The sequence below is a fragment of the Cavia porcellus genome, unplaced genomic scaffold (genome assembly GCF_034190915.1).
Source record: "Cavia porcellus strain 051 isolate PalLab524CR breed Dunkin Hartley unplaced genomic scaffold, mCavPor4.1 scaffold_26, whole genome shotgun sequence".
Taxonomy (NCBI): Eukaryota; Metazoa; Chordata; class Mammalia; order Rodentia; family Caviidae; genus Cavia; species Cavia porcellus.
In genome coordinates this window covers 55,325,438-55,337,699 of record NW_026947509.1, presented here as the reverse complement: position 1 = coordinate 55,337,699, position 12,262 = coordinate 55,325,438, and the positions used below count along the sequence as shown (strand labels likewise).

At 48.8% G+C, this 12,262-nt stretch overlaps 1 protein-coding gene and 1 long non-coding RNA gene across 3 annotated transcripts; one reads left to right on the top strand and one right to left on the bottom strand.

Moving 5' to 3' along the window:
• Positions 1–3,378: 3,378 nt before the first annotated feature.
• Positions 3,379–10,277, bottom strand: Catip (ciliogenesis associated TTC17 interacting protein). 2 transcript variants are annotated; one of them, XM_003462079.5, is made up of 10 exons: positions 10,193–10,277; positions 9,937–10,050; positions 9,504–9,704; positions 9,273–9,328; positions 8,485–8,571; positions 8,136–8,303; positions 6,413–6,534; positions 4,310–4,386; positions 3,917–4,005; positions 3,379–3,762 (listed from the first exon to the last, which is right to left on the bottom strand). In XM_003462079.5, the coding sequence occupies exons 1-10, from the start codon at positions 10,215–10,217 to the stop codon at positions 3,520–3,522; spliced, it is 1,182 nt and encodes a 393-aa protein (XP_003462127.2). In that variant the 5' UTR covers positions 10,218–10,277; the 3' UTR covers positions 3,379–3,519. The 2 variants fall into 2 exon arrangements, with proteins under 2 accessions (XP_003462127.2, XP_023415868.1); XM_023560100.2 differs by having other exon boundaries at positions 10,190–10,271.
• On the top strand, positions 3,759–5,664 carry LOC134473346 (uncharacterized). The gene is made up of 2 exons (XR_010043596.1): positions 3,759–5,057; positions 5,176–5,664. It is a non-coding gene; the product is annotated as an uncharacterized LOC134473346 (long non-coding RNA).
• Positions 10,278–12,262: the final 1,985 nt, after the last annotated feature.

The window sequence follows — 12,262 nt, the reverse complement described above, 5'->3', positions numbered from 1 at the left end:
CCCGGTGTTAATTGATTTAAATAAAAGTAAAACTATTTACCGGGCAGTCTCCTAAAATTGGCTCACTGAATATATGTTACGGAGTTTTGGGTTCTCCTCTCCATCTAGAGTTGGATTCCAGGTTCTTTTATCCTCAAAGAAGTGAACAAAATGAGCAAATAAAAAAAGTTACAAAGTTTGCAAAGTAAAAGTGAAGAGTGAGAGAAACTGGCTCTGCCGAATGAACTTGGGCTGAGTAAAAAAGGAAAAATAAGGCTAGGGATTTAGCTCAATGTCGGGCGCAGGCGCTCAACACACCCCGCCCGGGAGGATAAGACCACGTCAGCTTCCGCAATGCGCTGCGTCCCTCTCCAAATTAGCCACCCCGCGCGTACCTCGTGCTCATTCCGTACTCTGTGGCAACCCCTGATTGACCACAGCTGGGTATATTGGCCAGAGCCCGCATTCCATCCCAACCCTGCCTCCTTGTGGCAGCCTGTGATTGGTCACGGCCGAGTATATAAGCCAGAGCCTGCGTCAATAAAGCGGCAGTTACCTGTTACCCACAAGAGCGTCCTCTGTCTCATTGGGGGGCTGCGCCGGTCAGCTCAGCAGCAGCACAGTGCCTGCTTGACAAGCGCAAGGTCCTGAGTGAGAGTCCTGACACCAAAAAAAAAGAGGAAAATACAGCCTGGAGAGCACAGGGCAGGAGACTGTTAGGAAAGCCACAATAGCAAGCCTTGTTTGAAAAGAACACTTGATTAACATACTTTAGCCCTAGGTTAATCTCCAGCACTGCACACACACACACACACACACACATAGACAAAAACTTTGAAATCAACAATTCCACAATCTTTAAGGAAATAACTGTTGATCTTAGCAGATGTAGCTATAGGGATCTGTCCAAAGTGCAGCACTGTTTACACTAACAAAAATAGAGATTAGTTGGATTATGGTATAGTCAAGAAAAATAGAACATTGAGGCCAGTGATCAATGCTTGTAATCTCAGCTATATGGGAGACCAAGGCTGGAGCATTGAAAATTTGAGCCTGGGGCCGGGAACTTAGCTCGGTGGCATAAGTGACTGCCTGGCAAGCGTGAGGTCCTGAGTTTGATCCCTGGTACCAAAAAAAAAAAAAAAAAAAAAAAAAAAAGCAAATAAAAACACAAATTTCTAAAAAGAAAATTTGAGCCTAGCCAGGCTATTTGGTGATTCAGCAAGATCTTATCTCAAACCAAAAAAAAAGGGGCTGAGGATGTAGTTCAGTGCAAAGGCCCTGGGTTCAATCCCCTGTACTAAATAAACAAATAGAGCTGGGGGGTGTAGCTCAGTGGTACAGCACATATTTAGTTCACACAAGGCCTTGGGTTGGCTCCTCAGTGCACCCCCCAAAGACTGTAGTGATATGAAAATATTTTCATAATACATTGCAAGTTAAACAAAGCTGGGCACAACAGATGAATAAACTGTGTGTGACTGGAATGGAAACCAGGGAGACTTCCTCTGTAACTCCTGACAGTTTTCAGTAACATAATTATTCAGTTACCAATTCATGAGCATATAGCACCATATAATTTTCATTTTTCTCTGTTTGCTTTTAAGGCAGGATCTTCCTAAATAGTCCAGGCTGGACTTGGCCTTTCTTTCTTTCTTTTTTTTTTATCTTTTTGAGACAGGGTCTCTATGCAGTTCAGGCTGGCCTGGAGCTCACTTTGTAGCCCAGGCTGGTTTCGAACTCCCAACAATCCTCCTGCCTCAACCTCTCAAATGCTGGGATTACAGGCATGAGCCACCACACTCGGTTGGGATTTGGTCTTTCAATCCTCCTGCTTCAACCTCCCAATGCTGGGATTATACGCATGCCCCAATATACTCTACTTATGACTTAATTTCTGTTAAAATAATGTTTCTGGGACTTATAAAGACCAGACTAGTAATTAGAAAAAAGATCGAGTGAGTAAAAGCTCAATGAATAGTGGCTGGGTTCACACGGAGAAAAGAAGGAGTTATTTGCCAAAATATTAGGAGTAGCTGCCTCAAAGTAGAGACTGAGTTGATTCTGTCATCTTGTCTTTTTCCCCTGTGTTTCAGGCAGCTGAGTTAGTTAGAAATATTATAGGCAGTCAGATAGGGCTATGCCCTGAAAGGAGCCAGTGCAGAAGTTCAGATACTTTGTGCCCTCTGAGGAGACAGGCTCAACCCCCTACAGGAAGAGTCACTGCTGTATTTGATCAGTTTTACTTGAGTAATCTTACTGGTTGGCCACAGTTCATCACACCTTATGTCCACCTTGTGAGTTCCCATTTTTCCCCAGCTTGGACCCATCTCACCCAGAGCTTTTATTCTATAAAAGTCCATAGAAAAGACAGTCTTTGGCAACCGGCATGGGACTCTTTCTGTCCCTCAGACAGCTTTCTCTTAATAAATATATTTTGTTAACAACCTCCATTGTTCCTAAAATTCATTCTTCAATTTTAGAGAACACGAACTCATACCAGACATACAGTAGGTTGGGAGTTTCATTCCTCTATATCACCTTTACCTGTAAACATGTATTTTTTTAATAAGGGAGGGGACAATAAGAGATTTATTTTTAAAATTCTGCAAGGTTCAACTCTGTAGTTTTGTTTTGTTTTTGTCTTTTGAGACAAGGTCTCACTGGCAGTTCAGGCTGGCCTTTGAGCTCACTTTGTAGCCCAAATTGGTCTCAGACTCACAATGATCCTCCTGCCTCAGCCTCCCGAGTGCTAGGATTACAAATGTGAGCCACCACCCCAGGTTTTAACTCCATGTGGTTTTCCATGAAGTCTTTTTGAGTTCTTTTCTGAGTCGAAGATGTCACCCACACCCCGGCCTTGTGGGTCCGGCTGGTACTGTCCCCCAGCATCCAAACCCTGGATCACGCCCCTTACAGCAGCAAGTCTAGTGAATGCATAGATGTAGATGGGGAGGCGAGGAACCTGCACCCCCAGCCTCAGGGGAACCTGAGGCAGACACAGGCCACTGGCCAGCGCTGACGTCAAGCAACAGCCTCAAGGAGGCGCTTGTACACCCCCCCCCCTCAACCCAGTGATTCAGGGCCCTCTGCGCAGCTTGGGGGTTCCAGGGTGTCCGTGGGATCCGGTACCCGGACGCAAAGGTGCAGGGCAAGGCCTGGGCGTTTGAGTGCGTCCCTTGTCATATTCTTTTCCTTGGGTTGAGCACAAATGTGCTGAAAGTAATCGGTGCCGATTCCGTGTGCCAAGGGCCTGACCTCCTTCCCTGCTACCTGTGACCTGCAGTGAGTGTTCGAACCCTGCTTCCCTTCGCGCCAACCGGTCTACAGCTTCTGTTTCTGTGCAGTGAGGATAATGCCGAAACAAGCAGCTGGGAAGAAAGACCGAAACTCGCCCGATCAGTTAACAGTTCCTAGTTGGTGTATTTTTTTGACTCAAGGCACCAGACGCCGGCCAGGGGCAGTCCCTGCTGGCGCAGCAGAGCTGCGGCTGGGACTCGCGCTCCCCCGGGGCCCCCTTCCTGCAGGAGCGCAGGCCGCCTAGCCCGTCCCGGATTGGTCACCGTCTTTAGGGCCCTGCGGGCGGAAAGGGCTGGGAGGGTGCGAGGAGCGCAAGGCCGGGGGAGGCGTGCAGTTGGTGGCGAAGAAGCCGAAGAACTCAGCGGCAAAGGTGACGGCGTCCCGGGGCTGGCGCACCAGCAGGAAGAGCAGGAAGTCGGAGACGACAGCCTGGGCGTCGGGGTGCTGCCGCAGGTAGCCAGCGTGGCCCAGCCGGAGCTGCTCCTGGGGGCGCGGGGCGGACCTGAGCCCGCCTAGGGCCGGACCGGACCGGACACCCACATGGATCTCAACCCCGCTCCCCCGGGACGCGTTGGTCAGGCACATTGAGATGAGTCGGGAGGAAATGGAGGTCTCGGCTGGGCGCAGCCCCCCTCACCTTCCGGTCCAGGAACTTGGAGTAGAGCTCCATGTCTTCCTCCCACACCAGGGGCCTCTTGGGGAACGCGAGCGGAGGCTCAATCTCATCTGCGTGGGGAAGAAGGCTGCTGACCCCTGCACCCCAGAACCTTCTCCATACTGTGCTCCCAGGCGCCCAGGCTGGACTTGAGCCAAACCTCAGGATTCTGCCCACCTGGGCTGAGTTGCAGACAGGGGCTCCTAGCTGCGGAGGCCCGATCCTGTCTGCCCCAGGGTCTGGGCTGAAGGGCGGCCCTTCTGTCTTCTTGCAGGGCCTGGGCATCCTAAGTACACTCATGCTGCCAAACCCATGGCCCAGGGCCCTGCGTCCCTTCCCCTCCCGGCAGCTGCCCCAGCCCCGGGCTGCACTCACCCTCCTCCCTCAAGATGGGCATCTTGGTGATGACGAAGCACCCTGGGGAGCCCACCTGGACTCTCTTCGCCAGGTGCCTGGGGAACAACGCAAAGGAGGGCAGAGTGAGCCTTCTTCCACCTCGGGCGCCAACCTCTAGCCTCCCCCCTTCTCCCTATGGGGATAGGTGTTTAAGGACTGGATTTAGGTTAAGTGAGGTCGCAAAGGTGGGGTCTTAATCAGGTGGGGTTGGCATCCTTGTGAGAAGGGGAAGACACTCTCAGAGAGCTCTCTGTCCACTTGCATGCAGAAGAAAGGACCCAGGCTTTAGGAGGTGGCTGTCTAGGAAAAAGAGGCCCAGCCAGAAACCAACTCGGCTGACCATGACCTTGGACTACCATCCCTGGGAACTGAGAAAGCAGATAGCTGTTATTTAAGCATGCAGGCTGTAGGGGTTTTGGCAGCTAAGACACCATAGCGCCCCCTTAAGGGCTGTCCTGGACGCCTGTTTACTTTGGCCTCCCCTTCTGGTCTTTTGAGTTCCTGAGTCATATTCCAGATATTGACACAGGGCTTGGCAAGCATCAGGGTTCTGCTTTAAAAAATAAATAAATAAACGAGTAATTTTTTTTTTGTCTTTTTCCTTTTTATCGGTACCAGGGATTGAACTCACGACTGCCTGCTTGCAAGGCAGGCGCTTATGCCATTGAGCTAAATTCCCAGCCCCAATAAACGAGTAAATTTTTAAAAAGTGCTGAGATCTTCAGAGGTAAGCACAAAAAAATCACAGGGCCTCCTGCTATACATGAGACATGCAAACAAATAGAAATGCTAAGTTATGAACTGAAAAAAAAAGCCAACAATATTCTTGTTACTTCGTCTTCCAGGACAGCATCTTGGTTGATACTGCTTCTGAAATTTCAAGTGTTGCACACTAGCAAAAAGAGCTTCGTTATATTTGTATTATACCAAAATACCTGTAATGTGGCCTACTATTCCATATGCGTGTTTCTTTTCCTCTGGGTGACCTAATTGATATGTTAATCAATGCTCTCCTCTGTAAAGAATTGTAAAACCTAACCTAACTGATATGTTAACCATTGTTGCCCTCTACAAATAACAGATGTGGTGCTAAAATAAGCTAACAGGGGTTGTTCATTACTGCTAGACTGCTCTGTTCTCTTCTAAGGAAAACAAAGTTCTTCCTCATTAATAGTTTTCCCGATCCACACCCAGAACCCCTTACTTTGTAAATTGTGATATGTACTTAAAGGTGGCAAGTATAGAGGAGCAACACACACCCAGCTTTTGCAATCTCCAACTGCACTATGTCGCTGGGCCCAAGATAAAATAAATCAGCACTGCTTTTTAAAATATGTTTTTGCCTCATTTTTTAAACTCGAGTTTGGGGGCTCGTTTGTGGATTACAAGACAAGAAATAAAGTCCTCTCCCTGCTGGCATTTTTTCCTGCTTTGGTGCCAGTGCAGTGCTGGTGACAGCTTGCTGGGGTTCCGGACCACTGCTTCAGCATGTTGGTGAGCTCCCTGTCCAGCCACTGGAAACTTGGTATTTTCAGTATTTCCATAGCCTGGGTGCTGCTTTGCTGTGCCCCAGCCTGGCAGGGTTGGCAGGTAGTTCCTCAGCCAGGCAGGGTTGTCTGGGGAGAAGGTGTGGAAGGCTCTCAAGGAGCCAGTATGAATGAAGAAGGGGTGAGAGATGTGGGTAGAGTAGGGGACACCTAGATCTCAATCGCAACTCTCCCTGGTGGTGTCCCCAGAAACCGCCAGTCTTCCCTTTGTGCCATTTATAGTATACCTGGTTCCTCGTCCCTGCTTTTCTGGCCCTTTTCCTTTCTGCTTCCCAGCTGCTGTGAAGTGAGCAGCTTTCCTCTGCCTTGCCCTTGGGCCATGATGTCTCTGCTTCACCATGGCCTGAAAGCAATGGAGGTCCCTGACCATGGACGAAACTCCTGGAACCATGGGTTGAGGTAACTTTCTTCCTTTAAGTTGCTGTTCTCAGTATTCTTTCTCTGGGTTTTTTGGGAGGGAGGGGTATTCTGTCACAGCAATAGGAAGTAGACTAAGTCCTGGGTGCCACCCCCTCCAACATACTCAGTCCCTCACCCATCAGAAAGCAGGTAGAACTGACAGGCCATGGGGATGCCCTCCGAGTGCACGGTCTGCTCCACGATGAACACTTGGGCCTCCTGGTGGCCCATCTGGATTGTCTGGAAGCCTAGGGCTTGCTGCAGTCAAAAAAATGGAGGGAGGGGAGGGTGCTGAGGTGGGGATCACTAAGGTCTCCCCCATTTCAGCCTGGCCCTCTCCTCCTCCTCTTCCCCTTTTCTGCCCTTTCTCCCCACCTCTCTGCTTCCTCCTCTTCTTCCTCCTCTTGCTCAGGTCTTCATTGCTTATTCACTAGTAATAAGCAGCCCATGGCTGACCAGACCCCCAAGCTAAGTTGAGGACCCCTCACAGCCAGCCAGCTCCAGCTTGCCCTGTCCAACCCTCTCTGTGGCATCTCAGTGACCAGGTTGAAAGGCTTTTGACCCAGAGAGGACACTGTAGCCGGTAAAGCATTAGAGGCGGAACCAAGGAGCTCCATCTCCCCCACCCCTAGGAATTTACCTGTGGCCCTATCTTCCTCATCCCTAGGAATTTTCCCCTGGTGCCAAGCGAGTGCCAATGAGATACCTGTGCATCTCTAATGCCCCTCAGGCACTACCTTAAACCTAGGCTACTTATATGTCCCCATTCCACATGTCCCCCAGAGAGAAAGCCAGACTTCAGTGGTGGTGGTGGGGTTTGTTTTCTCTCTCCGAGTTCTCGGAATAAAGGCCTCTTTTGTTTTATACTTCTCATCTTTTGGATGCCCTACAATCTTATCACAGGTGCTTCTAGATGCTCTTACAGGGATAAGGGTACCTGTGGGGAGGGGAAGTCGGGGGACAGGCCTTTGGGGTTGGCTAGGTGAGGTAGTGAGGGCTTGAAGGTTAAGACAGGACTGAGGTTTGTGGTGGCCTCAGATCTGTGCTACTGCTGTCACAATTAAATGGAGAGACAAGACCTAACGCTGGACAGAGGTCTCCAAGAAAATGGGGAGCAATGGCATGTGCTTGTTCATGTTAAACACACTGCTGTCGGTTGTGTTTGTGACAGAAAACACTAGAAGGCAATTTACAAAGTTGTTCAAAGAGACAGATGGTTCCAGCAGCTGGGCATGGTGGCTCATGCCTGTAATCCCAGCACTTGGGAGGCTGAGGCTTGGGGATTGTTGTGAGTTTGAGACAGCCTGGGCTACAAAGTGAGCTCAAGGCCAGCATAGTGAGACCCTGTCTCAAAAAGACAAAACAAGAAAAAGAAACAGACTGTTCCAGGCATGGTGGCAGATGCCTAGTCCCAGCGTTTGGGAGGCTGAAACAGGAATACCTCGGGGAGTTCAAGGTCAGACTGTGCTACATGGTGAGTTCAAGACTAACCCGAGCTACACAGCAAGACCGTCTCAAAAAAATAAAAAAATAAAAATACAAGGGCCTGAGCTATAACTAAATGTTGGGTCACTAGCATGTATGAAGCCTGTGTGATGTCTCTTTCAAAGCCCTTCGCTGTGTTTGCTTTTCCTGGACCAACACGTGCAAAAAAAGGTTGCTTCGCTCAGTTGTCCCCATTCATTCCGCATGCCCCACACTCGATCTCTCTGACAAGTTTTCTTCTTGGTTGCTCCTGCCCTGGAGGTCTCAGTCCCATCCTCACCACAACTCCCTTTCTACTGCTGTCTTATCCCTCTCCCACATTTCCCTTCCACATGGCACCCAGGACAAGTCCCCTGCCCAAGGAGATCTCATACATAAGTGGAACAGCAGAGTTTGCCCTCAGTGTCCAGGGCCAGGAAGCGGGCATTACTGGGCACCATCTGACGCCAGGCCATCACCCGTAGCAGCACCAGGTTGGCAGCCTCGGAGATGAAGCCCTCATTTGAGTCCCAAGGGAAGGAAGTCCTGCTGGTCTTCACTTCCTATTGAGGACAGATCTGGGTGAGGGGCCTTAAGCAGGAAGCAGGAGGGTGGATAAGTTGGGTGTGGGGCACGTGGTCCTTTAGGAAGGCCTTGGTCCAAACTCCTGGCCTCAGCCAGTCTCCGCACCCACCCAGTCCCTGCCTGTGCTTCAGAGGGGGATGTGACAGCCGTTGCCCTTACCTCACCCTCCCTGATGCTTCTGGTCATGACCAGCTGGTCATCTTTCTTCAGCAAACTCGTCTTCTGCTCCATGGGGAGCATGGGGAACTAAAGGCCAGAGCATGCGGGGGAGAATTATGGACCCCCTGGAGGTTTAAAGTTTTTGTTTATTTTGTTTTCACACAGTACTGGAGATTGAACCCAAGACCTTTAAGCATGCCAATGCCAGCCCAATGTTATTAACTGAGCTACCTCCCCAGTCCTAAGCTTTGAAGGTTGTCATTTAAAAAACAGCAAGAAAACCTTCCATATACCATAGAGCGTGGCCACATGATGGTATAATTGAATGCTAAAATGCTGTGCCTCTCAGGCTACAGGTTTAAAAGATGGGTGTGGACTCTGGGAAGGTCTTAGGCACAAGGGTTTTCAGTGTGTAGAAAAATCAAGGCCATATTCCTGAAGTTAGTGAAGAGGCTGGGGCTGGGGCAAGGGATGCAAAAGTAAAAGGTGACAGGCCCTGGGGGAGCCACAAGGCTCTGGGGAAGGTCAGCGACAGGGCCTCCAGGCAGACACCAGGCTGGGACAGGAGGGCTAGGCTCCACTTGTGCATTGGGAGAATGTCTGCAGTGACAACTGCTGCTGACCTCGGTGTCCTGGATGAATGGGTTCTCCAGTTGCCAGTGACAGGGTGGCAGAGTGACAGAAGACAGCAAATGTAATATTTCCCTGGGGCCCCCCTTGATCCATCACAGAGTCTTCGATCTCTCACCCTGACTCAGGAACACGGGCTGGGGACCCTGAGGAGGTACCTTGATGAACTCACGGCTGTGTTGTTCTAAGGGCTCCAGCTTCCATGAGAGGTAGCCTGGGTGCAGGAGGCAAAGGCTGGCATCGCTGGCCCTGACGCTGTGAATGACATCCCTGTCCCACCTCCCCTGTGTCTCATCCTGTTGCAGGCAAGTCAAAGGGCAGGATGCTGGAAACAGAGACCCTGGGAAGGGAGCGGATGGAGAATGGTGGGTAAGAAGCCCAAATCCTACCCAGGACAGAGTTTCCACAAACAGTTTTATCCAAGACGCTGTGGCTCCCAGCATGCACGATGAGGCAGTGTGACATGAGCCCCTGCTGGTCCTTGTACTTTCCACTCTGCACCTCAATAGTCAGCTCTCCCTGGTGCTCGCCCCCGTCGGAGACCATGACCAGTGTCTCAGAGAAAAGCAGCATCTGCAACTCCTTCAGCCCTGGTTGGGTTGGGAACAAATAAGCCATGCACTCTGGAAGCCTGGCTCCCCTCCCTGGCGACAGTGGGAGCAGTGGATGAGGGTTCCACCCCACCCCCAGCCCTGTGATTGTCCCAGGAAGAAAAGTGACCATAGGCCTCCGCCTTTTCTCAGTCGAGCTGAGAGAAGAGCCCATCTGGGCCTTCTGTTCCCTGGAGCTTGTGACACTCCCCTCACTCCCCTACTTGCTCACTCAAGGAGCTGAGGAAGTTGACAGCTTCAGCATTGGCCTCTGGCCGTGGAAGTGGAGGATGCTCCTGGCTTGAGGGCAAGTGGTCCTTGGCTATGGGACCTACAAAGTGAGAAGCTAAGGGGAGACAAGCAGGGGAAGAGAGAGGGATCTGAGTCCTGGGCCTTGGCCCCAAGAGCTGAATCCACCAAGACCACCCCCAGGGAGCAAGGGGAAGAAGAGCGCCCAGCCCCCCCCCCCACCAAAGCCTTCTCACCACCTGCAGAGTGAGCTGTGGAGGACATTTTGTTTGCCTCAGGCCTTCTGCGGTCCACCTGTCTCCATGGCAACCCGAGGTAGTTACTGCCTTTTAAAGAGCCACCAACCCATTTTTCTATGTCCAGACCTTGGAGCAAGGTTGACAAAACTCAACCCAAGATTGAGATGTTGTCCAGCGGGGGGAGCATTTGACATTTTTTTTGAAAGGTGCATTATGGGGTAGGGAAGCGTATAATGGCCACGTTTATGCTTTAGAAATGTTTCTATTGATGAATTAGTAATTTTAATTTTATGAGTTTTACTAAACAATGTGTGCTTAACAGGAAAATACAGATCGATAAAATGAAATATTAAATTTTTAGTTTATAAAGAGTGTTTAGAATACGCATTAACATTTTCTGTTGTTTGTGTGTGTGTGTGTGTATGTGTGTGGCACCAGAGACCGAACTCACAACCTCACAATTGCCAGGCAGATGCTTATGCTGCTGAGCTAAGTCCCCAGCAACATTTTCTGTTTTTTGGTGGAGGGGAGTACCAGGAATCAAACTTAGGACCTTGCACTTAGCTAGGCACATTTTCAGTGTCAATCATTTACTTGTTTACAAAACCTAAAAAATAAAAGCAGTAGCCGGGCATGGTGGCTCACGCCTGTAATCCCAGCACTCGGGAGGCTGAGGCAGGAGGATCGTTGCGAGTTTGAGACTAGCCTGGACTATAAAGTGAGCTCAAGGCCAGCCTAAACTGCAAAGAGAGACCCTGTCTCAAAAAAAGACAAAAATAAAAAAAATAAAAGCAGAAATAAATTCCCATGTGAACTACAATGAAAATACAAACAAAAGTCTACCACAGAAATAATCTTTGCTTCAACTGTCATACCCGAGGCAGTCTTCACACATGACAACTGCATGTTCCATATACAACTGCCTGTTTCATACACATGTTCCTATGCTTATACCAGAGCATGTAGGTTTGTTATCCTGTCCTTTTCTGTAGGGCAGCTATCTTTTGATATCTTTTTCATTTTTCTATTGTCCTAATAGGTCTTTGTGACGTTGCACCTGTGTGTTGGCCTTTCTATTCACCAATCTTCTCTAGAATTTTTTTGCATAGTTCCTTGGGCAGAAACATTTTGTTCTCCCCTGGTTGTCACTGATGTTTTTATCAGTGCCAGTCTCAATTCACTAAGAAAATTTCTCCATGATATTTTGCACTTGTTATCTTCTTTGTAAACTATCAAACTATTTATGCCAGACATGCTTAGATTGAGGAAAACATAATCATTGGCCAATGCTTTGTGTTTTGAGTGATATTGTAGTTACTGCGTAATTAATTCATCAACAACATCTATTCCACCTTTGGTTTGGTTGTAAACAATTACTGTCTCTGGCTTCATTTGTGTTGAGGTATTTCTGTCAGTCTTACCATCATGGTGTAATGTTGACATCAGCAGTACCACTTTGTTTTTCTTTGCCATACATGAGGCCAATGTCAGTCTCTCTGAAATCCATAAGATCATACTATACAATTCTATATTTTATTTTTCCTTTTTTAAAATTCTCTATTTTGAAATTGGAACATTTCTTTGGGAAGTTTTGGTTTGTTCTTGTGTATAGCTCCAACTATGGGTCCACTATCGCTTTCTCAGCAAATGCAACATCAATGGGTAACTGATCAACCAATTGTTGAATGTCATATTCCAATTAGTTTAGGAGATAAGAGCAACAAGTCCATTTAAAGCATCATTAGTTTTATTACTACAGGAATAAAGACCTAGTGGCTGAGTCCCATAATAAACTTGTAAATTGAAAGTGTAATATGTAGAGCCGGGGGTGGTGGTTCATGCCTGTAATCCCAGCACTTGGGAGGCTGAGGCAGGAGGATCGTTGTGAGTTTGAGAACAGCCTAGGTACAAAGTGAGCTCAAGGCCAGCCTGAACTGCATAGTGAGACCCTGTCTCAAAAAAAAAAAAAGAAAGTATAATATGTTTTCACATCTACTAGGATGTGTAAAAAGTTGTATAGTATGATCTTTGGATTTCAGAGAGACATAACTTTGGCCTCATGTATGGCAA